Genomic DNA, 26,996 nt, shown 5'->3' on the forward strand with positions numbered 1-26,996 from the left:
CCCCCTGCTGTTGCTGCCTGCTGTCCCCTGCCCTGCCCAGGACCACATCAGCAATTTAAGGGCAGGGCAGAGAACAGCGGTGGGTGTGATGGGCAAGGCTGGACAGCAGAAGGCCTGGGCTTGAGTCCTGGTTTTGCCATTTGGCAAAATACTGGGTGACCTGAGCTAGTCTGTGCCTTCCGCTGGGCCCGTGTCCCCTGGCGTTAGGCGGGTGGACAGAATAATGTCACGCCCTCCCAGCCCCGGCGGCCTCTGAGCCAGGGGGCTTTGTGCTCACTGCAGGGACATGGGGCCCGCACGTCTCTAAGCATGAAGTGAGCCCACAGCAGTCACCCTTGTTTGAGTGACTTGCACCAGCATCAGCTGGAGATTCGGCTGTTGTTCATAAATTGGGTCTTTGTGGATTCAGTTGGTTGCCCATTTTACAGATACGGCAGTTGAGGCCTAAGATTCATGCATGTATCCCATTCCCTGCTCTACAAGCACTAAGGATGAGGACCCCTGTTGGTGGCATTCTTACTGTGTTCACTTTTCGTCTTTACCACCTTGGTTAATCTTTTTAACAGCTCTACTAGGGAGGAGATATTTACTCCGTTTTCCAGATAAGGAAACTGAGGCTCAGCCCAGAGAAATGAAATGCCTTCCTTTCTCTTTTTTGAGCCTCACAGTAGCCCTGAGGTTGTTATGGGCCCCATTTTACAGATGAGGAAGCTGAGGTCTGGAGATGTGAGCGCTCATGCCTGGGGTCCCCAGGGACTAGGTAGCCAGATAGGTTCTTTCCCAGCCCATCCTGCTGCTTCCTGGTGCCTCGCAGGTTCTGTCTCAGGGTGCATCTCTGCACCTCTTGCACCCAATGCTTGGACTCAGGATTAACAGTTTTCTTCCTCGGCTGTAACGTGTCCCTAAAACGTGCTCTTCCCAAGGGGGACTTCAGGGGCAGTTTGAGCCGTGGAGCTTTTCAGGGAACTGGAATGAAGGTGCCACGCCAGTGGGGGTGGATTTATTTATTCTGCTGAACTGGTTAAGCAAACAGCCTTCTTTCCAACTTCAGCAAGGATATCATTTGATCCCAGCTTATTTGTCAAACAAAGAATATATATACGGTATATGTAAGCCTTCAGGGTGGGGCTTGGCCCTTAATTTTCCTTCTGTAGTGGCTGTGGCAGGGCTGGGCCCTTGGTGGGTACTCAGTAAATGCTGGTTAATTTTGGAGGAGCGGCAGAGTGTTGTGGGTGGGATATCCACAGGATATGTCTTTTTTTTTTCTCCTCCTCCAATGACTTTTTTCTTTTTTATAAATATAGTAACTATGATAGAAAATGTAGAAAATAAAAATAGTATAAAAAATAAGAACTGTCCATAATTCTGCCAACACAAGATAATCAGTGTTAACATTTGGGTGCATTTCCTTCCTAATATTTTCAGCACATATTCTTTTACCCCTGACAGAACTGTGGTCATACCACATTTGTAATCTTCTATTCTGACTTTCTGCATTTTTTTTTTCAAATGTTAAAACATAAATATTTTTTCATGTTATTTAGTACTCTAAATTTAATTTTTTAAAGAGTTTTAAAAGTATACTCTATCTAAGTGGATAAATGCATGTTTATCTAAAATCTTTCATTCTAGTAGACTGGGGGATTAAAGAAAATAATGAATTTTATTTGTAAAAAATAGTTTCACATTTTTATTATTAAAATGATGAATGCTGACCTGATGTTTTTGTTATTCTCTATTATTGTATCTATGATGTGAGTGATTCACTTCACATCTTCTGTTATTAGGCATTCAGGATGCTGATAAACAGTGTTGCAACGAACATTCTAGTGCATAAATTATTCCTTTCTCATTGTTTTCTAAAAGAGAACCCAAGAAATGGAGCTGTTGAGTCAAAAATGACAAATTTACAGCTTTTGCTACATTTTGCCAAATTTCCATGCTTGAAAGGTTGTAGCAGTTCGTATTTCCACCAGCCTTTCTTTGGGCAACATCTGAGGCTGGTTATCAAAAGCTTAACTGTGCTGTTAGAAAGCTCAGGGACCATTATTCTGAAACGTTTCTTCATTTAGCAAACACAGGCATAACTCAGAGATATTGAGGTTTCCATTCCGGATCACCACAGTAAAGTGACTATCACGATAAAGCAAGGCATACAGAATTCTTGGTTTTCCAGCACATGTAAAAGCCATGTTGACACTACGCTGTAGCCTGTTTAGTGTGCAACAGCGTTCCTTCTCAAAAACCAAGGTACGTACCTTAATTCAAAAACACTGCATTGCTAAAAAACGCTACCCATCATCCAAGCCTTCAGCTAGTCGTGGAAGTAACAGCATAAATTACCGATGACCAATCACCATAACAAATACAACAATCATGAAAAAGTTTAAACAGACTATGGCAAGAATTCCCAAAATGTGATGCAGAAACATAGAGTAAGCAAATGCTATTGGAAACATGATGTCACAAGACCATTTGCTCAAAGATTGCCACAGACCTTCAGTTTGTGAAAAATGTAGTCTCGATGAAGCCCAGTAAACTGAAGTGCAATAAATCGAGGTATACCGGTAGATTTGCACAGTTCGGCATCAGCAAGCGCTAAAGATTAAGATCCTGGGCAGAGGAGGCAGGGAGAAGCTGGTTCGCACCCCAGTTTCTGCTTTGCACTTGCCACAGACCTAAGCTGCGGCCCGGTCACCGTGCCGCTTCCATGTTTAGGATGTAAGTACTTGCCTTTGTTTCCAGACTTCAATGTGACTGAGGTCACCCTTTGCAGAAGGCCCCTCTCCTGACTGCCTCCTCACCTAGAAACCCTTTCCAGATTCCGACCCTTACAGTTAGACCTCAGAAGCTGCCTGGTCCCACCTCCTCACTTCATGGCCAGGAATACTCAGACCCAGAGAGAGCAAGTGAATTTCCTAAAGCTCAAAGTAAGTTCTCTGATTGCTGCTCCACCACTTGTGAGATTTCAGAAGTACTCATCTAAACGAAAATGATTTCAGTGATCATAAAGCCCAAGGCCTGGGAAGATTAAAGAACTGGGCCGTGGTCGGACCCCGCGTCTGTCCTGGCAGTGTGGTCCTGGGAAAGGCATTTTCCTTTTTAGCCAGTTTCCCCTACTGTGAATTGAGGACTGTCACCTTCTCTTGTCCACCTGGGTTTACTTTTCCACCAGTCGAAGGCTTAATTTCAAGACTGAGTGGCAGGTCTTGGCCTCTCGAGTGTGCGTCCTGAAGTGGGGAGTTTTTTGAGGTCACTGGTGGCGCTAGTGTTAAAGACTCTGCCTGCCAGTGTAGGAGACATAAGAGACCCAGGTTCGATCCCTGGGTCGGGAAGATCCCTTGGAGGAGGAAATGGCAACCCACTCTAGTATTTTTGCCAGGAGAATACCTTGGACAGAGGAGGCTGGTGGGCTACAGTCCATGGGGTCACAAAGAGTGCAGGCATGAGGGCAGAGACTTATTTTTACAACACCAAAAAAGAGGCCTTTGGACCTTTTCTCTCCTCAGGGGAAGGGTTTTGTCAACCGTGTTGCGATTGGACGTAAGAGACGTTTTAGAGCATCTCAAACTTACCGTGCTCCCAAATCACCTGGGAATTTTGCGAAAATGTAGATTCTGGCTTAGTATGTCTGGAGTGGGGCGTGACACTGCTTTTTTTTTTTTTTTTTTGGCCTTGAAACATGTGGCATCTTCCCTAACCAGGGATGGAACCCGTGCCCCCTACATTGGGAGCACAGAGTTCTAACCATGAACCACCAGGGAGTCCCCGTCGGCACTTCTAATGCCCTCCCAGCTAATGCGGATGCTGCGGGTCCAGGGCCCACGGCTGGCATGCATGTGCGCACGCGCTCGGTTATACCCGACTCCGCAGTCCCGTGGACCGTGTGTGCGCATGCGCTGTTACACCCAACTCTGCAATCCCGTGGACTGTAGGCCGCCAGACTCCTCTGTCAGCGGAATTTTCCAGGCAAGAGTACTGGATCGGGTTGCCATTACCTTCTCTCGGGAATATTCCCGACCCAGAGATCGAACCCATGACTCTTGTGTCTCCTGCATTCACAGGTGGGTTCTTTACCAGCTGAGCCACCAGGGAAGCCTAGTAAGATTCTAAATCCTTTGTTCAAGGCCCAGACTAGAGCCGAGAACTCTTGATATCTTATCCTTGAGGTTCTTTCTACCCATTGTACTTGCTTCTGCCATCTCATAGCACTGAGGTGAACTGTATTTGGTCCGCAGTTATGTTTCTAGAATCTGAACAGCCCTTGAATTTCAGAGCAGGGCAGGGCTCTTCTTTAGGAGAGAGTGACTCAGTAGGATGTCATCTGAAGGGGGAGAAATACAGCTGAAGGGCCTAGTGTTTGGCATAAAACATTTCCACCAGAAGTTTTTATACTTAAGGTTATAAGTATTATTCTCTTACAGCTGTAGGCTGCAAACTACAGCCCTGGGGAAGCCCCAGCCTGTTTTTGTATGCCTCCAAGCTAAAAATGGTTTTTACATTTTTAAAATATTGTAAAAAAGAAAATCCGAAACCAAACAAGGAAGAATCTGCAACAGGGTGTGTGGCTGCAAAGTTTAAACTATTTCCTATCTGGCTCTTTTCTCTCTCTCTCCTCCTCTCTCTTTTAAAAATGTTGGCCATGTCACATGGCATGTGGGATCTTAGTTCCCTGACTCGGGATCGAACCTGTGCCCCCCTGCAGTGAGAGTACACAGTCCTAACCACTGGGCCCCCCAGAGAAGTCCTAGCACTTCACAGTAAAAGTTTGCTAACCCCTGGTCTAGAGTAACTGGAGCTTTATATTTTTGTCTAGTAAGCAAGAGGCCCAGTTTGACATCTGGTGAGACCAAGCTGTCGGGGAGGCGGCCTGACTTGGTGGCAGGTGCTCAGGCACCTCAGCCGTGTGGCCCTGAGCAGCGCTTCGCCTCTCTGAACTTGTGTTCTTCCTTCACAAGACAGGGACTGTGACAGCTGCCCGCTGAGTTGTGAGGGTGAGACACGATGTATGTAAGGAATTTACACTGGGTAGGTGCTCAATGACAACTGGTGTCATTTGAACCCTTCTGGCGTTGCCTGACAGGTCACACGCCCTCACCAAATCTGACTGGAGGAGGAAAGGGCAGCCCACTCCAGTGTTCTTGCCTGGAAAATCTCAGGGACAGAGGAGCCTGGCTGGCTGCAGTCCATAGGGTCGCAGAGAATCAGATAAGATTGAAGGAATTTAACACACACACACACACACACACCCCCCCCAAATCTGAGGGTCCTCTCAGCGATCTGGAAACAGTCTTTCGGAAGAAAAACACCTCTGTTCCCGCTTCCCCTTCACCCCTTCACCCCCGCAGGGCAGAAAGCTCCTTTTTAGCCATCCAAACAGATGGGGTTCCTGATGCTTACACACCTTCACTAATGGCAACCTCTCTACCCACTCCTTCCATGCGCGGGCAGCTCTAAGATCTAACCCAACAAATAGGCTTCACAGGAGTCCCAGGCAAGGATGGTGGTTACTGGAAGGAGACACCCCTCTTTAGGGCTCCATGCAGCATGTGGGCAGTGGACTAAAGCCAGTGGTTTACAGACCTTGTTTCTAAGTTGTGGCAGCCTTAAGGTCCAAAATGGAAAACAGACCGACTTGGAGTTACCTGGGGTTAACTACTGTCGTCTGGGAAGTCCCAGGGACAAAGGAGCCTGGCGTCCATGGGGTCGCAGAGTTGGACCCGACTTAGCAATTAAACAATAACAACAGTTCTACACCCAGTGAATCTGAAATTCGAGGGCTCCCGGCGTCCAGAGCGCAGGAAAGCGTGTAATGCTCTTTTTGCCCATAGGTGGCAGCACCTGCACCCCTTGCCGTCTCTGAACGCGTTTGTGCATGAGTGTTTACGCACGTGCGCACACACGTGAACATGCGTGTGATTTACTAGTTTCTGCCTTCGTTGAATCTTGAGCTGTGGTGGCCCTAGGCTAGACTCTGGGATACAGGGGAGCGGGTCTTAGTCTGACGGGGGAGGCAGACTTGGAAACAGAGTGTAACCGTGTGGCAGGGAAATGGGCGGAGGCTCAGAGGAGCTCAGCCTCACCGGGAAGGGGAGGTTAGAGATGAGTTCTTGGAGGAAACCTGGGCTTGATCATGAGCGGAAGGAGAAAAGAAGAGCAGGGATGGAAGAGAGCTCGGGAACAGAGGAGACAGTCTGTGCAAAGATTACAGGAAGATTTAAGGGCCAGTGCATCTGCCTCTGGCTGGAGCTTGGAGGGGTGTGGGTGGAAGACGGGAACTGGGGAGAGCTGAGGCTCAAGACTGATGAGGGCAGACCATAAAAGGCGCGGATGGTGAAAGGGCCGCTGAGGACGTTGGGTTTTACCTGGGGGCCATCAGGGAGTCAAGGCTGAGTCTGCGCAGAGGAGCAAGGTGGTCTGGCTTGGTCTGGCTTGCTCTGGAGGGGAGGAGGGAGGGAGTGGGAGGATGGGGTGGGAGGAAGTGGAAGGACGGATAGGAGGCACAGCAGTCTCCCAGGCGAGAGGCTGAGGGGCCTGGACCAACGTGTTGGCAGTCGGGGTGGGGGCAGTGGGCGCGTTGCGGTGTAGGGAAGCGAGAATGACGGAGCCGGGGAGGCTGAAGAGGATGCCCGGCGTCCGTCCAGACGGGGGATGGTGGTGCTGATGCTGAGATGGTGGAACCTTGAGCGTAAAAGAGGTTGCCCTTGGGAACAATTACAGCACCGCCAGAGAGGGTGAGGGTGAGATGTGGAGGTGTGTCGAAGAGAAGGGGGCTGGATTTGAAAGGTTCATCCTCACGGAGTTAACAGAAAGTGGAAACTTAATAATCATTTGCAGGAGCCCACCTCTGTGTTGGAGAAGGAAATGGCAACCCACTCCAGTGTTCTTGCCTGGAGAATCCCAGGGACGGCGGAGCCTGGTGGGCTGCCGTCTATGGGGTCGCAGAGTCGGACCCGACTGAAGCGACTTAGCAGCAGCAGCTCTGTGTTCATCTACCCCACGGAACTGGGACGTTTCTATGGAACTCTTTGAAGGGAGCCCACGAAGGTGGCACTTAACTCCAGGTCCTAGGGCCCAAATAAGCCCCCAGCCTCTTTCTAGATCTCTTGCTGTGCACTGGTGCCACTCACGATGTAGAAAGCCCCAGGAATGTCTGGGCCGTCTACTGTCAGCTAAGAATAGGGTTCACTTGCATCTTAATCCAGGGAGCCTGCAGGGCCCCGCTGCCTTTGGGATTTTGGAGTCTCTCCGCCTGGCTTGGAGAAGCTGGTTTGGGCAGAGCCCTTTTCCAGTTCAGGCAGGAGCCAGTTTGCTCAGCGGCTCCCTGAATGTGGCTGACTGGGAGTCTGGGAGTGACGAAGGGTGAAGACCCAGGGTGTTTCTGAAAGTGTGGGTGCTGAAAGCTTGGGGCTGCACAAACCACCCTGGGTGCGCGTGGGCTGGCCCTGCGTTTGGTCACCCAGCATACACCCACGGGTCCTCCTGTTTGCCAGGCCACGTGCCAGGCCTGGGGCTTCAGAGGCAGAGCAACCTCACGGAGCCCATGGTCTCACGGGAGAGAAAGACTCGTCAGCATATGATGGTAATACAGTCTTGCAACAGTGCAGCAACGCTAGGCATAGAGGTGGGAATATGGCATGCGAGCGGCTTGGCTCCGCAGTCGGCTAAGTACAGCATGAGAAAGATACACTTTTTAGAAGCAGACTGAGAGTTAAGTGGTAGAGTAAGCACATACATTATTCAAAATCCTTCACGTATTTTATCTCATTTGATCTTCATAAGAGTTCGGACACGATTGAGCAACTTTCACTCATTCACTCACTCACTTGATGACCTCATGGGGTAGGTGTTCCTGTTTTACAGAGAATGAAACTGAGGCTCAGAAAGGTGACGTAACTTGATTGTTACATGTTAGTTAAATGAAGGGCCCTTTGGTCTAACTTCATAATCTTAAGCCACAGTTCTGAAGCTGACCATAAGCTGAATTCAGTCATACAGTGGGGTTACTTTAAATGCTCATGGGATTTTCGGCTGTATTAATAGAGTCATGGCGTCTAGAATGATGGAGGTGAGAGTTCTGCTTGCCCTGCCCTGAAGAGAGCTCATCCAAGTGTTTAATTCTGGGTCTTGCGCTGTCGGTAGGGACAGGGTTCATTTAAAGTAGATCAGGGAAGCCGGGGGAGGGAACCAGACACCTTGATCTCAGGAAGAGCTGGAGCAAAAGGGGTAGAAGACTCGAGGGGCCCAGGGTTACCGTCTTCAAGTCTCTGAGGGGCCACTGGGAAACGAGGTGCCAGACCTGCTCCGGGTGAGCCCAGAGGGTAGAGTTAGGACCAGCGTGTAACGGGGCATGGGCAGAGAGCATTCCAGCACATCCCAGCAACAGTTCTCTTAACCAGCCGGACTCGTGAATAGAAGGTTTGCAGCCTTGGCAGGAAGTGAGGGCCCCACTGCTGGAGGTGTGCATGCAGGGGCATATGACCTTGGATGGGGGGTGGTGGGGGCTGGGGAGGAGCTGAAGCATGAAATGGGCTCTGACCTTGAGCCCCTGAGCCTGGGAGTCTTGGCCCTTTCTTTACAGGTGGTGCTGCTAAGCCCCCGAGCCGCGCTTCCACCTTGGTGCCGAGCCCTTCCGACGGAGCCGCCCTCTTCACTCACAGCCCCAGAAGGTAGGTAGAGCAGCGCAGCCACTGCTGGGTCCTCCTAAACCCAGCCTGGCTGCCGGGGGGTCTGGATGGGCCTGGGGAAGCAGCCGCTGGGCGCCACACACGGTGCAAAGGCAGTCCCTGGGGTTTTTTCTAGTAAAGCTCAGAGAGCATTCTGCCCTTGCTTCATTCGCTCCTCAGCCTCCCTAGAGAGGGAGGCCAGGCAAGGGTGATCCTTTGGGGAAGAGGCAAGAAGGGGGCTGGGTGCCAGGACTCCTGGGCCCCCACCCCCAGCTGTGCTGCTCCTGCGCTGGGTGACGGTAGGAAGGTGCTTGCCCTCTCCGGGCTGCTGGTAGCGCCTCGGTAGGAGGGTGGACTCCTGTGAGGAGGAGGTGCAGGAATTCTTTGGAAGGGTGAGAAAAGCTGGGGTGCGGCTGCCAAGGCTCCGGGCTTGTTGACCGGAGGAGGAATGAGAAGTGTGAGTCACAGGGAAGGTGCATGAGTCACACTCACCTGGGCCGGCTGGCAGGGCGGGGCTCACCTGACTATCAGATTCACAGGTGACCCGCCAGAGGAGGTGAAGAGGCAGGGCACGGAATGCAGAGTCCTCGGGCTAGAAGCAGGAGACCTGGCTCAGGTCCCAGCTCAGGCCTCGGTTTCTCTGCCTGTGAAATGGGTGCATTGGTCTCCCCCACCCACCTAACAAGGTTGTCGTGTGGACTGCATAAGCTCACAGATGTCGAAGGGCTTTGTGAGCTGGAAAAAGGGGAAGGATCATCACTAGGGGGATAACCCAGCTTCCAGTGTTGAAACAGAGAGAAGTGAGTTTCTGATAGTAACTGTGTGGAAAGACTGGGAAACACTCCTCTGGGTCGTGACATCACCCTTGACTGCCGAAAGGAGAAGGGGCCGAGAACCTCTAGGACTTACTCATCCCCACAGCCTGGCTGGCTTCCAGGCGGTGACGTGACAGGCCGACCACAGTTGGTGCTGTTCCTCTTTCCCCAAGCTCAGATGCAAGGGCCTTCCGATGCTGCGGCCTCAATGCTGGACTCCCACAGAGGGGGACCAGCTGCCTGCCAAGGGCACGAGATGAAGGGTCCTCCCCCAGCTGCCCAGATGGACCGGCAGGGGCGGCCCTGGCTCTGATGCTCTAGAGTCTGAGACTCAGAGCCTTGACAACTCCCAGAGCCCGATGGCCTGAGCGCTGTGTCCCCACAAAGGGTTATACTCTCTGAATGCTTTGGCAAGTGACACGGGAACCATCTTCTGCTTTCCCAGTTCTGCAGAAGTGCGCAGCCGCTGAGCGCCTGTCAGCTGAGGGCTCTCTGCATCTTCACCCTGTCCCGCTGTCCCTGTGCTGGGCCCCGCCTCTCGCCCACTCCCCAGTGACCCCTCTGTGTCCACGCCTCCTGGTGTTTCCTCAGCTCTCCATGCCCCACCTCGATGGAGCCCCGGGTGCCTCCTCCTCCTGGAAGCTCTCTCTCCTTTTGCTTCTGGCAGGCTGCACCGTTCACTTTGTCTCCTACTTCTGCGGCCTCCCTAATTGGGGCCCTGTTTTTTTTCCCTCAAATGTTCAGCAGGAGTCTGACCACTTCCTGTCTGGTAAGACATAGAGGCTCATTCACTCATTGATTTGTTCATTCGTGTGTGCCTTCATTTGACAGGTATTTATTTAGGCCCTGGGCTGGGGGTTGGAGAATCAGCAAAGAATGAGATTTTCCTAACTCTCGTGGGTCTTACCGTCTTGGGTCTTACATAAGTTATTGTTGTTTAGTCGCTAAGTCGTGTCCAACTCTTTGCCACTCCAAGGACTGTAGCCTGCCAGGCTCCTCTGTCCATGGACTTCTTCAGGCCAGAATGCTGGAGTGGATAGCCATTCCCTTCTCCAGAGGATCTTCCCAAACCAGGGATCGAACCCAGGTCTCCTGCATTGGCAGGCGGATTCTTTACCGCTGAGCCCCCAGGGAAGCCCTACGGAATCCATTACACACAGAACAAACTCATCCCTTCTTCGGCTGTGAAGGAAGGGACCGGCGTTAGGAGAGCAGGTGGGACTGGGCGGGTGTGATGGGCTCTTGTCTGGACAGATGAAGGAGAAAGATGGAAGGAACAGTGTGAGCGAGGGACAGTGTGAGGGAGAGGAAGGAGCTGGGAACAGAGCACGGCAAAGGGAGAAAGGCCTGGAGACCAGGCAGCGCCTCCGTTGTGCGGGCCCTCGGGGGCCTTGGTTAGGGTTTGGAGTTTTATCTAGACCCCTGGGGAGGCACGGAGGTTTTAAAGTAGGGGAGAGTTTTGCCCCAGTTTCAGGATTGGAACCCTTGAAAGAGACAGTTGCCAAGTCCCACCCTGATGAGCCCCGAGGCTGTAATTTTTGGCTTTTCCACACCGTGGCGTCCTGACGCTGCGCCTCAGGATGAGGCTTGGTGTCAGGCAGTCCTGGAAATGAGCCCTTTCCAGCATTCTCTGGGCTCCTTGTGTTTTCATTGTCGAGCTTCTGCATTGGAGAGCGGAGGTGAATCAAACCTAGGGGCCCTGGGAGATCCAGACTTGTGCTGGTTGTTGCCTGGGGCCCCGGGAGCCTCAGAGGGCTTCCCCCTTGCCGAGTCTAGCACTCTGCTGAGGGGTTGGCAAGGGAGGCAAGTCCAGGCAAGGGAGGTGTGCGTGCAAAAGCTCAGCCCCCTGGGGGTACCTCTGTGTTTGGGAGCTAGTGGGCAGAGTGGCTAAAGAGGCTTTGAGTGCAGGGTCCTGACCCTCTGGATGCCAGGAGCCACGGCAGGTCTTGAGCTGAGGAGTTGCTTGAGCAATGAGATGTGAGAACAGTCAGTTGGTGGGATGCAGAGGGGGTTGGAGAGAATGAGTGTCACTGGGCGCAGCCTAGTCCCTCCTACCCACCTACACGCTCAGTAGATCGCTCCAGGCTGGTTTCTTTCCTGTGCCCTGTCGGTTCGTTCCCCCATTGGTCAGCCCTCCTCTGTTGTTTCATTGGGGTTTGGTTACAACCTGAACTCCAGAGGCCAACAAGCCCGAGCATTACTCTAGCTCTGACTTGCTCTGTGCCCCTTGACACACCCGTCTCAGTCCCAGTTTCCTCATCTGTGAAACGGGAATGACAGTAGGGTTGTTGAGGATTAATAATGGGGACGTAAAGTCCTAAGCATATGCCTGGTACCTGGTGATGGCTTGGTTATCTTTCCTTCCCTGTTGGTAGGTAATGGCCGAGTCCATGTCATCATCCATCCCTCTGTGACCATAAATCTGTAATTTGAACTGGAAACAAGGTGTCCCCGGAAGCCCTGAAAGCGGCCTCTGGTGGGAGGCCCTGAAAGCAGCCTCTGGTGGGAAGCCCTGAAAGTGGCCTCTGGTGGGAAGCCCTGAAAGCGGCCTCTGGTGGGAAGCCCTGAAAGCGGCCTCTGGTGGGAAGCCCTGAAAGCGGCCTCTGGTGGGATACCGCGTGCTTTGGAAATGGCTTTACGTTTCCCCACTGGGGTCTGGACCAGGGCTTGGCTGTCTTTTAGCCCCAGCACTCAGCTCAAGGCTGGCCTATCCTGGTTCTCTTAAATACTAAACAAGCACACACAAAAATTAATTAATTAAAAATAGTCATGAACCTTGGGCATCAACCTACCAGCACCTTCATCTTATGATTGAGGAATCTGGGGCCCAGAGAGGGAGAGTGACCCTTCCAAGGTCATCCAGCCTTTCAGTGGCAGGCCTAGACCTCACTCAAGTATTTATTGCAATTCTAATTTTTAAATGCCAGTCATTATTAACTTAAAAAAAATCCTCAAGTCAACTGGGAAAGGGGTAACAGTGGCATGAGCATTTGAGGGTAGGGGTTACCCCGAGACAATTCTGGGGAGCATCCAGGCTGGAAGGGCCCCAGTGATACCATGGTCAACCTCCCAGTTTACATTTGGGGGAACTGAGGCCCAGAGAGGGGTAGTGGCTTGCTTTGGGTCCCCCGAGAGCAGAAAGGAGAAGAGCAGTCACAGGCCCACTGCCGTCATCTGCCGTGGGTGGGTGGCTCTTCCCCTCAGCCCACCGCCTCATGTTTAAGAGAGAGAGTTAGAACATGCGCAGTGGTCTCCCGAGGAAGTTTGGGGTTTTAATCGTGTCAGTGAGAAGGACCATTTCCGGAACCGTGTGTGCCCCGGTGGTGCCTGTGGAGTTGGGCCTGGCACAGCTATTTCAGACCAAGCCACAGGGCCCTATTTATAGGCCGATACGATTAGGTCGGTGTGGTTGGGAGAGGCTCGCCTGTCCTCTGCCCAGCCCAGCCATGGTGAAGGAAGAGTCCCTCAGGGGCGACTCTGACCCGTGGGTGAGTAGCTGGGGGTCTAGGGTTGTCCCCAAAGCCTGCTTGAAAGAAGGACTCCAGGGTTCCCCATGCTGACTCCCCATTCAGTGGCTGGCCAGGCCCCGTGCAGAGATGAAACCGGCTCCAAGCCTGTTCTCTCTGGGCTGAAAAGATCCTCCCCTGCCTCAGAGCAGGCCAGGACCCCTCGCAGCCAGGCCGCTCCAGTGTTTGCCCACAGGTCGGCACCCCAGGCCCGCCTGGCCAGCGTTTGCATTCTGCTGTGGGGGCCACACCTCTGAGCCTTTGCTTCTGCTGTTCCCGCCCCCTGCCGGCTCCCTGCTCCCCAGAGACAAACACCCACTCTGTTCACCCGCCATGGCCCTGCTCCTCCCGTGCTCCTCCCGGCTGGTTCTTCAGGCCCTGGGCACTTCCTGCCTTGTGTTCTTGCTGCTGAGGAACCCCCAAGCTCATGTGTATACCCCACGGGGCCGGGAAGTCCTGAGGCAGAGCCTGACACGGAGAAGAGGGAGAAAGCCCTGTGTGGTCGGGCCCCTCTTGGGCCATTCACCTGTCTCGAGTAGATGAGGCACTGTCTACATGCCGTGCTACCCAGGAGGTATTTTTAAAAGGTGCGTAGGAGTGAGAGCCAGACTTTGGAATCAGATGGTCCTGGGTTCCGGACTCTACTTTGCACTTCTTAACTGTGTCACCTTAGGCTGACCCTTTCTGAGCCTCTGTTTCCCCATCTGTAAAATGGGCATGTGCTAGCCTTGGGAAGCATTGTCAACAAGACAGCTGAGAAGGACTGGCCATGCTGTCTGGCCCATTTTGAGCCTTCTGTGTGCTGCAGTGAGTGCTGTTTACTCGGGGGCAGGGAAGCACCCTCTCTAGGGCTCAGTGGGCTTGGGGTCCAGGTGTCCAGCTCCACCCTGTGTTCTCCTCCCCTCCCTTGCTTAGCCTCCTGGGCCTATTCTGTTCCCCAGATCTGGGAGGCTTTGTTTGGGGATTGTTTTGGCTAACAAGTTTCCTCTGTGGTGCCACTGGATGACTCAGAGGCCTGAGTCACCAGGAGGCTGGGGGCCAGGGAGGAATGGAGTGGGCGGAGGAGGGAAGGAGAGAAGGAACCAGGAAGGGACCTCCATTCCCGCCCAGGCCCTCCCCAGCTCAATGGGCAGAGCTGGCGGCTCCCCGGCGCTGCCTGGCCTCAGTTTCCCCCAGAGTGAGAGGTGCTGGGCGTTGATGAGTGGTTCCCAGTGTGGGCTGAGACTCAGATCCCAGGTTCCCGAGCCCCACCCGGAGCCGTAGACTCTGAGGCTGGGCGTGGGGCCTGGGAATCCGAGTTCTCAGGAGCTCCCCGGGTGACTCGGCTGCACACCTGCTCTGCGGAGGTGTCTGGGAACCAGGGAGCCCAAGGCTGCTTGCCCGTGGGCCTCAGAGGGGCTGCTCAGCCGCTGTTTGGCCGTTTCCACTCACAGAGAGAGCACTTTTCTTGCTGAATGTCTTGGCAGAATGGTGCCTGGAAAGCGCATGGGTTTTAAGCAAACAAACTGGCTTTCTGAAGTACAATTTACATCAGTTGCTGGAGTAAGTAGACAGATAACTTACATACATGTAATCTACCAGTTTGAATTAATTCAGTGATTTTTAGTAAACTTTCAGACTTACACCAAAGTCATCACGAGACGTCCAGTTCAAACACATTTTCATTATGCCTCATCTCCCCTAAAAGGAGCCTGTGCCTGCCAGCTGGCACGATACACACCCACCCCCCACTCCCTCAGTGGTCTCCTTTCTGTCTCTCGGGATGCACGGACCTGCGTGCCACTCCCAGCTTCACCCTTTTCTGGCTGTGTGACCTCCTGCAGCTTATCGCCCCTCTCTGAGCCTTTGATTTTCCCCCCTGTTAGAGGGGGAGGTATTGCTTCCTTGTAGCTGTTGTTTGAATTTCACTAGTGTGATAGAGTGTCTGATGCGTGGTAGGTGCTGGGGTCATGGGAGCCTGGCAGGTAGCACACACGATGTGATACCGACACCCGGAAGACTCGTCACAAATCAGCAGACACCCGGTAGACTCGCTGTGTCTCAGACACTTGGCTCAGCCCCAGAATTGCTCTGTCTCCTTCAGTCCCCACAGCACGTAGTGGGTGAGTGTTAATACCATTTCCGTTTCATAGCCAGGGAAACTGAGGCACCCAGAAGGGGCGTGGCTTGTCATGGTCGTAGAGGTAACGGGGTAGGGCTGGGAGCCTGTCCTGGACCTTCACACATGGGGGTCACGCAGCAAGGGACACAGTGCATGGCGCCAGGACAGGGTTAAGGGCACAGCTCTCCAGGGGCCGGGGCTCAGGACAGTGGATGTGACGTTGAAAATGTCGTAGATAGATGGTACAGGTCTTTCTTGACTCACTATGGGGTTGCATCCCAATAAGCTGAAAAAATCTCAAGTTTATCAATGCATTTCATACACTTTTCCAGTCATACGCTTTTCCTATCTTACCTTCATACCTCATAGCCTAGCCTACCTTACATGTGTTCAGAGCACTTACGCTAGTCTACAGTTGGGCAAAATCTAACAGGAAGACTCTTTTAAAATGTCGTCCCACGCAGTTTATTGAATGCTGTACTGTCAGTGAACAATAGAATGGTTGTCTGGGTGCAGAATGGTTGTAAGCCTACCGGTTGTTGCCCTTGGGATCCTGTGGCCGACTGGGAAACATCGCTGGCCCAGGAAAGATCAAAACTCCAAGTACGGTTTCTACTGAGCTTGTATTGCTTTCGCACCATCCTAAAGTCAGGAAATCGTGAAGTTGGACCGTTGCAAGTCGGGGACCAGCTGTGCAGAGTCCCTCATACGGCAGACGTGGCATGATGCGGGGGGCGTGATCCAAGGTGTGAGTGACGTGGGACACGGCAGGAGGACCGCGCCCCCCGGGTCCACAGGCAGGACACGTGTGAGGAGCACAAGGCCAGGCATGTGACGCCAGGACAAGATCCCCAGGGTGGGTGTGGGGTTTGATGCTTGGCAGTAGGGTCCTTTTCTCAGAGCACCGCCCCCGGGGCCCCAGCCTGCAGTGGCTGGAGCCGGTTTTTTCCTCTCACAAAGGCCTGTCTGTTTTTATTTTTCCCTCCTCTTCTGCCAAAGAGTGGGAGTGTCCCAGAGGAGCGGGGCCCAGGGCAACTATCCTCCCCCCGCCCCGCCCCGCCCCCAACCCGGCCGCCATCCCACCAGCTCAGACCGTGGTCAAGGCTTGGGGCCAAGTCCTTGGCTCTGGCAGAGCCTGCCAGCTCCCCAGGTCCCCGCTGTCAGAGGCAGCTGGGAGCCCCTGGTGGGGGGCCAGAGCAGAGTAATTTTCCTCTAAGCCGCCCCGACTCCTGTCCCCCTCCCTGGCTGCGGCTGCAGGCTGTGAGCCTCTGGTTCAGGGCTTAGGGGAGAGGGAGCCCCGCCCCTTCGGAGGTGGAGGAGCGCCGATCCGCCCTGCCAGCTGTTGTCAGAGTGCAGGGAGGAGGCTGCGGCTCACAGGCTTGCATTTCTGGAGCCCTCCCGGCATCTGGCGCTCACTCCCTTATCGCGTCTCATCTGCACAAGCTCCCCAAGAGCCCCATGAGAAGACTGAGGCTCAGAGAGCCAAAGAGCCGGCCCGAGGTCTCACAGTCAGAAGCAGAGCTGAGGCTAGACCCCTGCTCCCCTGGCTGCAGGAAGCTGAGGATGAAGAGGCAGGAGGTGTCGCAGAGGGTGTCGGGGGTAGCGTGGGGGGACTAGGGGATGTGGCTGTAAGAGCATGTGGACACCGGATCCTAGAGGGCCTTAGGAGCCAAGCTTAGGAGTCCTGACTTCTTTCAGTTTGCACTGGGCTGCGGAAAGGTCTTGAGTCGGGAATGGCGTGATCTCTGTGGATAATGGAGAGTTGGAGGCACAGAGGAAGCTGGTGCAGTGGTTCCACAGGGGAGATGAGGACCCTGAACCAGGACAGCGTCTGGGAGGCCGACGGGGAAGTGAGTGTGAATGGGGAGCGCGGGGGGCTTAAGCATCCCTGCTCTGGCCTCAGCCCTGACTCTGGAGTGTCCCAGAGGGTTCTGGAAGCTCTCAGGAGGGGTACCTAGAAGATGAGGCGGGTGATTGGGCAGATACGCAGATGGAGGTGAGGCCGGAAGCACCCCTGGGGAGAGGAGGCCACACCCATTCCGGCAGAGGCCACGCCCATTCTGGAAGAGGCCACGCCCATTCCGGAGCTCTATCACGCGCCAAGCCCTGTGCTCTGTGGACTGGATTTCATTAATTCTTCCAGCTGGTGATGCTTATTTTCTGAGCTGGGAAAGGAACACAAGCATTCCAGTCTTATAGCTCTGTTTATGTTTGAGAGGGGAAAGGACGTTTTTAAAAAGCTTTATTAAAATGAAAGGGATTAGCAAGGATAAAATATATCTTTGAATCTCTGGTAGCTCTATTGTAGTTCAGCGTCTGAGATAAATTGTAAAGGATTTCTAACCACGCTATACCGGTATCAAGTTCTGGTAGGCCTAGGGGATAATCTGGCTATTCTGTACTCAAGGACCCAGGCTCAGAAAGGTTGAGTCACTTTGCCCAGGGTCACCTAAGTGGTAAGAGACAGGGCTGGGATTGAGCCCTTGTTCCTTGGGGTGGGAGCAGACCAGAAGAGAGGGGAGGGCATCATGAAGAGATTGTTGGATGGGGTGGGAGGCAAAGTGGGCTCTTGAAGTGCTGGCTGGAGACCCTCTCCTGGGATGTGTCCCTGTCCTTGGCACCAGCTGCGCCTCCAGGTCTCCGGGCCTTGGCTGGGACCCTCCAGCCCTCCACTGCGTTGGAGGCAAGGATGCAGTGATGAAAGTCAAGGCTGGTACGGGAGGCCAGTGGGCATGTTTGCAGGGGTTGTTGTGGTTGTTGAGCACCAGGAGCTCCTTCAGTCTTCCCAGATGACCCCCAGGGTAAGACTCATCACCCCATTTTATAGAGGAGGAAATTGAAATGCTCAGAAGAGCCATTTGCCCAAGTGCCCCCTGAGGTAGGGATTCTGGCTCCGCCCATGCTCAACCTGGACATTATCTTGTTTTCCCCCTGGATGGGAGTTTGCACAGCCCTCACCCTGCTGGTCATTCTTGGTACCCTGAGCGGGCCGAGGCTCCCCTCGCTGTTCTGGGTTCTGTACTGTCTCCTCTGTCCCCTTTATGATTCTCAGAAGTTCTGCCTGTAGAGTGCAAACTGGTTCCTCGAGGGTGGGCTCCCGCCGTTGCTGGCTGTGCGGGGCTTTGGGACAGAGAAAGGCTCCATATGGAGCTTGCGGCAGGAGGGACCTATCACTGTCCTCTGAGGTCCTGACACTGTGGTTCCCATCGTGCTGATTATCGGCCTAGGGAGCTGCAGAAGGATGAACTTGATCCCCAGACAGACGGGGGGGGGGGGTAGGGGGGTTCGGCGGAGCGGGGGATGGGGGGTCGGGGAGGGGGTGGGTAGGGAACCTTGCTTGACCAGAGGCACAAACATATTTTGCCTCTTGCTGTTCCTTTCAGAATCTTATTAAAGTTCCAGGGCTCGAAGGGTCTTTAGGGATGGGCTGGTTTGCTCATCACTTGTGTCTCCTTGGCTGGGTCACCACTGGGCCGCTCCTTATGTCTTTGGAAGAAGAGGGAGGATACTGGCATTTTTGAACCTCTGTCTTATGTCAGGCATGATCCTGGAATCTTCCACATTTATGGTCTCGTTCAACCCTCAATAAAATTCATTTTGTTTACTTATTTGGCTATGCCAGGTCTTAGTCGCAGCCTGTAGGATCTAGTTCCCCGACCAGAGACTGAACTTGGGCCCCCTGCACTGGGAGCACAGCGTCTTACCCACTGGACCACCAGGGAAATCCTTCCGCTCACCTTTTAAAAAGACATTTTAACCCTGATTTTATACATAAGGAACTTGAGAGTCAGAGAGATATTAACAGAGGCTTCCTAAGCCCCCAGCAAACAACCACCACCGCTTCCTCTATACGTGCGTGCTGTGCTAAGCCCCAAACGTCTTTTACTTTATAAAATTCTCGCAGCAATCCCAGCAAGAAGCTAGTCTAATCCCATTTTACAGATGAGGAAATTGAGGCACAGAAAGCAGAAGCCACACAGCTGGAAGTGGTAGATCAGGGATTTATACCCAGATTTTCCTGGCGGGAGCTCTTTCCACAGTCACACAGACTGTTTTTCTTCCTGCTGGGAACCCTTCCCCTCTGCAGCAGGGCGCTGCCTCCTGTGGCTGTTGCTGCTCCTGGCTCTGGTTGGGGCCCCATAGGCCCTGCTGCCCCGGGAGGCTGGCAGGTGAGTCTGCGTCCCCCATCCTGTCCTGGTCCTGCTTCACGGTGCCTGGAGTTGGGCCTCCTCGTCCTACCGCTGATGTGTGTTTGTGCCTGGACTTCCCTGTTGCTGGGCCGTGGGGTCCTGGGGCAGCTAGGGGACAGTTGTTCACAGCTGTTTGCAGCCTCCCAGGGCTGCTGCCTCCCCCGAGAAGGGGAGACCGACTTTAAAGGGGACCCTGGCAGGCAGGGCCCTGGCTCACACCCCGTGGCCAGATCTGGCTGCTCCCAGGGCACGGGGTCAGGAAGCGGCAGGGCTAGTCCTTTCTGAACGTCCTGTCCTGGCTCTCAGCATTAGGTGGGGTAGCCTCCGGAAGCTGGGAAAAAGCCAGTGGCTTCGAGCCCTGGGAGAGGCGGCCTCTTGGAGGTGGCTTCAGCCAAGCCTCACTGGCCGTCTCCCCAACAGCTGTCTTTGCCCGGGATGGACGGAGCCAGGGCAGAGGTCCAGCTGGCCCTTCCCCGGGGGCCTTGTCATGTCGTGGGCTCAGGCCTCGGCTCTGGCCTGGGAACGGAGACCTCTGCCCTGCGTGATGCTCACTAAGTGACGCTGAGGAGTTACGCTCTTGCTCTTGGGGTCATAGTCTGCAAAGAGAGGATGGACTATTGAACGTTGCTACAAATAAGCCTACTCTGTGCTACTTGCTCCAGAGCTCCCAGCCAGCCTGCAGCCGGGCAGTACTGCCCCTCACAAGTGAGTGGCCCGGCGCTCAGAGAGGGAAGGCAGCTTGCTTTGGGTCACACAGCCCAGACCTGAGCTCAAGAATCTCACTGTGAAATCTGTAACCTTTCTCCGGCACCACTAACTGCTCACATGTGGTTTGTACACACTGAGAGGCCTCTGTGCAAAGAAGCCAGCTCACACACGGGGCACTGACTCGGAGCTCCGTCTGTGCTGTGTGTCAGGCCTTGGCCCTCCTCACTGCCCTGCGAGCTCCCCATTTTACCGATTTGGAAACTGAGGCCCTGACCACAGGCGCTGAGTCTCCCAGATTCTGAAACACGTGTTCTTTTGGGTCCCCAGGGCTCCTCATGCTGAGGCCCTGTCCAGTTTTACCGGGTTTCATAACCGGCTTCTCTGTTTACTGACTGTTGTCCTATTTAACAAAACCCCGGCCAGCAGGGCGGGTATTCCCAGGAGGACCCAGAACCCAGCCATGAGCCAGAAAGCAAACAAGCTCAGAAAAAGACGGCTGCTCGTGAGTGGCCAGCTGCCTGGGAATCAAGAACAACAGTGTTTGGTGTGAAGAGAAGAGAGCAGGGTGGTGTCTTCCAGGAGTGGCCAAGACCTTTTGTACACTGTGGCCGGGGGCGGAGGGTGAGGCTGCCTCCTCCCGGCGCAGGTAGCGGCCTTGGGAGGCCCACGGAGACATGGAGGCTAGCCTGAGGTCTCCAAGGGAGCAGGGCCAAAGCTGGTGGCGGGCGGTGGCCATCCTGTGTCGAACTGCAGGGGAGGGATGTGGTTGGATGCTGAAAACTGCCTACTGTGTGGACTGCTAGGCAGGAGCCAGAAACGCCTGAGATCAGAGGGCGAGGGGTCTCTTGCGGTTCAGAGAAGGGCAGGGGCTAAGGCGTGCTCACGTAGTGACTGGTTGCAGAGCAGGCTGCTCCCGGCACAGGGGAACCATGCCTGGCCTGCATGCCCTGTACACCCTGGGAGTGGTACAGAGTGTAGACGCCACGGTTCGCTCACCGCCCAGAGGCTGCAGCCTGGGGACCTTCCTAGTCATGCCTCTGTCCTGGGTGCTGTCCCAGGTGCAGGGCTGGAGGGCTTTCCTGGGCTGCCCTCTTCAGCCAGGGAGGTGTGGTTAGGGACGCCACCCCAGAGAGTCCGGGCTGCTAGGCTTGGCTTGGGCTTGCCTGGGTCAGCAGCTGCATCCCTTCACCTGTAATAGCTACTGCTGTTCCCTTGCTGCCCAGGCGGGATGGTGCTGGGGGCCCTGCCTGAGCCCCAGATAGAGTCTGGGCACTGGAAGCAGCCAGACTTGAGCTTGAATCCCAGGAGCGCCTCTTTTCAGCTGAAGGACCCTGAGCCAAGTGCCTGGAACTCCCTGAATCTCCGTTTCCTGGTTGCTGTGAAGAGACTCAGGCTCAGAGCCCACCTCCTTTCCTCCCTGTCTTCTCCTAGAGACATGCAGACCCACAGGTGCGGAGGCACGCAGCTATTAGTGATGCTGGGCCCGCCTTGTGTAGGGCAGGGGCTCTGCACTGTCTGCTTCAGAAGGACCTGTGGAGGCGCCCTGGACAAGTGTGCCCATTTTACAGGTGGGAACTTTGAGGCCCAGAGACCTGTAGGTTCCCGATGTGGTCGCAGAGCCAGGATCTGGGGAATGCCGGGGCCGAGAACGAGAGTTCTCGGGGTCAGAGCTGCAGGGCCTGGCCGTTCTTTTCCATATGGAGACCTGAAGGGCAGGTGAGGACGCTGATTTGCCCAAAGTCACCCGGGAAGCCAGCAGCAGAGGCAAGCCTGGCACGGGGTGGGGAGCTCCTCCCTCCTACTCAGAGGTTTTTCTTTTGCACTTAAGCTCTCCCCGCTCTTCTGAACCCGTACATTCCCTTCCGGGCAGGGAGCCCAGGGGCTGTGGTCCCATCACAGTCTCTGCACATCACTGCCCTGCAGTGAGAGTTTCCAGGCTGTGGATGCCCTGAGGGCAGGGGCCAGGGCCTGTTCCACGGGTCTCCAGTGCCAGGGACCCAGGCTTCAGAGCTGTGTGACAGGCACAGCTGCAGGGGCCTTTGTGATCATTAACCTGGGGTCAGTGACCCTGGGCTGATGGGCCGTGACCCCTGGGACCAAGGCTGAGCCACACCAGCCCTCTGTTAATCACCAGCTGAGAAGAAGGGACTGCTCGGCTGGGCTGGATGCCGGCTTAGGTTCACTTGGGGTGAGAGTTGGGGGTGACTGGGGATGACAAGGAAATTTCCTCTTCCTGCTGGTTTGAATTTTCCAAATTGTCTAATGAGCAGATATTACTGTATCTATTTTTAAGGTATTATTCCTAGATCAGTCTTTAATTGAAAAAAAAAACTACATCGGAGAAACATTTGTAAATAGTTTCAAACCCTATAGCACATTGAAAAAATTTTTCACACAAGTATACTGAGGTGTAATATAGATACCATTAACAATTCACCCATTGTGAGCAGACGGTGTTATGATTTTTAGTACCTTTTTCGGTTGGGTAATCATTGTAATCCAGTGTTGGAATGTTTTCATCGCCCTAAAGTGTTCGCTCATGCCAGCTGCAGTGATGTGGGTGCCTAACCCCGAGCTCTTCATCTCTTTCAAACAAACTGACTTGACAGTTTAGTGTTTACTCTCTTGAAGAGAGGAGCCACCGTAGAGCCGCTGTACAATTTGCTGTCTTGCACTTTGAGATCAGGCCATGTTCATTGACTGCCTACTGTGTGCTGGGCACGGCCTGTGCTGGCTCGTTCTTTTTGCACAGCCGCAGAGTGGCCCATTGTCTGGCGGCTCCATGATTTATTGAACCAGGACCTTTGGGTCCTTTCCAGATTTCTTCCAGCAATGCTTCAGTGGGCCTCCTCGCATGTGTATTTCTGTGTTCCTCTGTAAGTCTTCCTGAAGGAAATGGCTCTGTTGTCACACTGCGTGTTTTGAATTTGTATAGATGTCAGTTGCTCTCCAGAGAGGGGAAACTGGGTTATGCTTCCATCAGGCGCGTATGAGAACAGTGGGGTTTTATCATCCTCCAAATGCCTAGGGAGAGGGAAGGGGCTCTCTGAGTTTAGGCCAGAGACATCCAGTGCAGGCTCTGCAGGCCCAGGACTAGACATACAGCCTTGAGAAGTCAGGGACCTCTTGTGGGTCCCCACGGACACTAAGATAAAATGCAGACTCTTCAGGGATTTCCCTGGTGGGCCAGTGGTTTAGAAGTCACCTGCCACTGCAGGGGAGACAGGTTGGATCCCTGGTCTGGGAAGATGCCACAGGCCGCAGGGCGGCTGAGCCCGGGCGCCATGAGTCTTCAGCCCATGCTGTAGCATCCATGCTCTGCAACGAGAGAAGCCCCTGCGAGGAGAAGCCTGCACGTTGCAATGAAGAGGAGCCCCCGTTTGCTGCAACTAGAGAAAGCCCGCCTGCAGTAATGAATACCCAGCGCAGCCAAAAATAAGGAAATAAATAAAACAAAAAACAGGCTCTCTGAGAAACTCTTCACCTATACCCATATACATCTTAAAAAACATTCCGACTCTTGAGCATGGCACACAGGCCCTCGTGACCTCTGCCGCCCTCTCGAGCCTCGTCTCTTCCTGTCCCGGTGTTTCAGACAGGATCCCTATCGGTCACTGCGGTGGCCTGCGTTTACTTGCCCTTTGCCCATGCTGTTCCCTCCCCTGGAACGCCTCTCTTCTCAATCTCCCTCCTCCCTGGGCCTCCTTCAAGGCCCAGGTCATAAGTCCCTTTGTCCGTGAAGCCTTCTTATAATCCCTGCAGTCTGATTTATCTCCTCTGTGTGTGTTCCTTTAGCCGTTTATCTGACCCACAGTCCCCCTTAAATGGGAGGAAGTTGTGTGTGATGGAGGGCAAACTTCAGCCTGATTAGACAGAAGGTGGGCTCCAGGAGGAGCTGGGATGGATGACTGGAGTTCGTGGGGAAGGAGGACAGGAACTCCCATTTACTCACTGGCAGACCAGGCCATTTTCACACACACAGACAGATTGGAGTCTCAGCAACCACTTTATACCCATTTACTAGATGAGGAGACTGAGGCAGAGAGGAAGAAAGTAGCTTACAGTGGAGCTGGGCGTCAAGCCCAGGTCTCCAGCTCCTTTTTTCTCTTCTCTGTCATTGCATTTCCCTGTTACTGAGAAAGGCGGAGATGTGGAATGCAAAGGGAACTAGGAAACAGAGAAATTGAGTCCAGCAGAGTAGTGGGAGGGTGGAAAGAGGGGTTGTTGAAGGTGGGAAGCAGGCCTGGATGAGTCTGAATAGCACTTATAACCCAATGACTGTAAGTCTCCAGGAGAATAAAGGATGGGAAGGGAGCCTGGGCAAAGGGGAGGAGGCTCGAATCCTTGTCTTCCCCAGAGAGAACCATAGATGGGATCTAAAACTGAAAACACAAGAGCAAAAACAAAACAAACAACCCCCCACCCACCCCCAAACCCCAAACAACAAAGGCTGGTTACCTACTACATGAAGGCAGACCACGAAACCATCAGCTGAAGGAGGAAGCTAGAAGTGGGTTGGTTGCCTGGAGGTACAACTTAAGTGGGGTTGAGAGGTGAAACTTTGTATAAATGAAGTGACTTGTAAGTTTTGATTAAAAACAAACTTTTAACAAATAACTTTTAGACTTCCTTGGTGGTCCAGTGGTTAAGAATCCACCTGCCAAGGCAGGGGACGCGGTCAGGGAAGACATCATATGCCTTGGGGCAAGGAAGCCGGTGGGCCACAACTGCTGAAGCCCTATGCCCCGGAGCCTGTGTTCGGCAGGAAGAGAAGGCACCACAGAGGGAAGCCTGTGCCCCACAACTGGAGCGTAGCCCCTGCTTGCTGCAACCCCAGAAAGCTCCCGTGCATCGAGGTGCAACCACAAGGACCCAGAGCAGCCCAAAAACATTTGTTTTAAATAAAAAGTAACTTTTTAATGCGGAAGGAAAGAAGGGTGGTTTTGCAACCACACCCCACTCCAGTACTCTTGCCATGGAGAATCCCATGGACAGAGGAGCCTGGTGGGCTGCAGTCCATGGGGTCTCTAAGAGTCGGATACGACTGAGCGACTTTACTTTCCCTTTTCCCTTTCATGCATTGGAGAAGGAAATGGCAACCCACTCCAGTGTTCTTGCCTGGAGAATCCCAGGGACAGGGGAGCCTGGTGGGCTGCCGTCTATGGGGTCGCACAGTCGCACACGACTGAAGCGACTTAGCAGCAGCAGCAGGAGCAAAGCCTGCAATCCCAGAAGTGGAGAGATCTGCTCGCCCCTCTCTGTCTGGCTTGCTCAAGGGTCCAGTAAAGGTCAGCGCCCTGACCCGTGTCCTCAGCTGGTGACAGCCACATGCTGCCTAAGCAGGCCGTCCACCTGGACCACCTGGGCCGGTCTTGACTTTAATTTCCTAGTTGTGTGCACATTGTTCGACGGTTCTGAGCTGTTTCCACCTCTTTAGAATGGGGCTGTGAATAGTACCCAGTCCATCAAGGATGTTCATGTGATGCTGAAAACCTTCAATATCTCTTAGTTAGCTCCTGTGATTTTTTTGCTGGAGATGTTAGGGGTGGAGAGGGGAGGGGTCCTGCGTGGATTACACAGAAAGCCAAGCTGGGTGGATCCCTGCCGTTCATGCGTGTGTCCATTTAGTGTGCACTGAATTAGCACCTGCTGTATGCCAGGCCTTGTGCCTGCCTGGTCTCCACCCCGGAGCTGGAGTGAAGGGGCGTCCGCACCCGCACCCGTTGGGTTGGTCCCAGTGGGAACCCCGATGTCTCTTAAAAAATCCAGGCCAGATTCCCGCCCCTCCCCGCCCGCGGGGGCCCAACCCGGCCCTCCGCCCTCCCAAACGGGGCGGTCTCTAGCTTGGGCGGAGTGGGCCGGGCGGCTACTTAAGGCCGGAGCGAGCCTGGCGGCCCGGCTGCCCCCTGCCTGGCTCCCGGGTCTTCTGCCGCCGTCGCTGCCATGGCTGCGCATCGCTGCGCGCTGCTGGGCGCGCTGGTCCTGGCGCTGGGCGCGCTGTCGCAGCCGGCCCGCTCGGCCACCCCGGCGCGGGGGGCGACCCAGGCACGGGCGCCGCAGGGGCGGGTGACCGAGGCGCGGGTGAGTGCCCGGGGGCGCCCGGAGTAACTCTTTATTGTAAGTTCTTGCAGATACAGCTCTAGGAAAAGGGGAGTAATTCAGGTCTAGAATGGAAAAACTGTTTTGTTGCTTTGTAAGTATCTCTTGCTGCTTCCGGGGCTCCGGTGGAGGGGGTGGGCGCCTCCGCCTGGCTGTTTGCCTCCCAACAGGCTAACCTCACCTTGGCCGGATTTCTTCCCTCTGCGCTGCCTTCTGACTTCTTACCCATCTCTGACACCCGATTTCTCCTTCCCTCTGCCTCATTTCTCGCCTTCCCTCTGGGATTTCTCCTTTCATTTCAGAGTCTTCTTTCTCATCTGATTTCTCACAGGATTCCCCTCTTTCCTGGATTCCCCCCTCTTTCCTGTACCATCTCACCTTCGCCTGCTTCCCTTCATCACTGCGATTTCTTCTCCCGTCTCTGACGCCGCCTCTGCCTTGTCTGGTTTCTCCTCGTTCCAGCTGTTCTTCGGTTCTCCACTGAGCTGCCTGAGTTCTCCCGTCTGGTTTTTTGACTTCTTCCACTAGATCCGGCCCGAGGTGGCCCGCACCTGCTGATTGCCCTTGTCTGACTCCCAGCTAACCATCCCGCTCCGCTCCGTTTCCAGCCCCGCGCATGGTCTGACCGCCTGTCCCCCGTTCTCCACCACCTCGTCTCCAGCAGGCTCCCGCAGACCCCGGCTGCGTCCTTTCGCCTTTTCCAAGAAATGGAATTTGGGGGTGGGGTGGGGTTTTAGGGGCAGGAGGGAGGAGGCAGACAGCGCAGGAGGCCGCCTGGGCTCAGCCATCTAGGCCCTTCTTGGAGCTGTGATGGGGACGTGGATGGGGCGTGGGGAAAAAGAGCCAAAGCAGACAGTCTCCTCGCCTCTTGGGGCCTCAGTCTCCCGATCTGCAGGGTGGAGTTGGATAAT

At 54.2% G+C, this 26,996-nt stretch overlaps 1 protein-coding gene across 3 annotated transcripts in view; it reads left to right on the forward strand.

Moving 5' to 3' along the window:
* Positions 1–8,581: 8,581 nt before the first annotated feature.
* Positions 8,582–26,996, forward strand: part of GSN (gelsolin) — a 47,819-nt gene continuing 29,404 nt past the window's right edge. The window contains exon 1 of one of the 3 annotated variants that reach the window (XM_055579525.1): positions 8,582–8,669. Coding sequence is in view for 2 of the 3 variants with exons in the window: in XM_055579524.1 (XP_055435499.1) it covers positions 25,930–26,067 (138 nt within the window). In the remaining variant the exon portion in view is untranslated. Of the gene's footprint in view, positions 8,670–12,842; positions 12,970–25,867; positions 26,068–26,996 lie in introns of those variants that run through there. The other 2 variants (XM_055579523.1, XM_055579524.1) reach the window with 2 other exon arrangements.

Source organism: Bubalus kerabau, chromosome 4 (genome assembly GCF_029407905.1).
Source record: "Bubalus kerabau isolate K-KA32 ecotype Philippines breed swamp buffalo chromosome 4, PCC_UOA_SB_1v2, whole genome shotgun sequence".
NCBI classification, from domain to species: domain Eukaryota; kingdom Metazoa; phylum Chordata; class Mammalia; order Artiodactyla; family Bovidae; genus Bubalus; species Bubalus kerabau.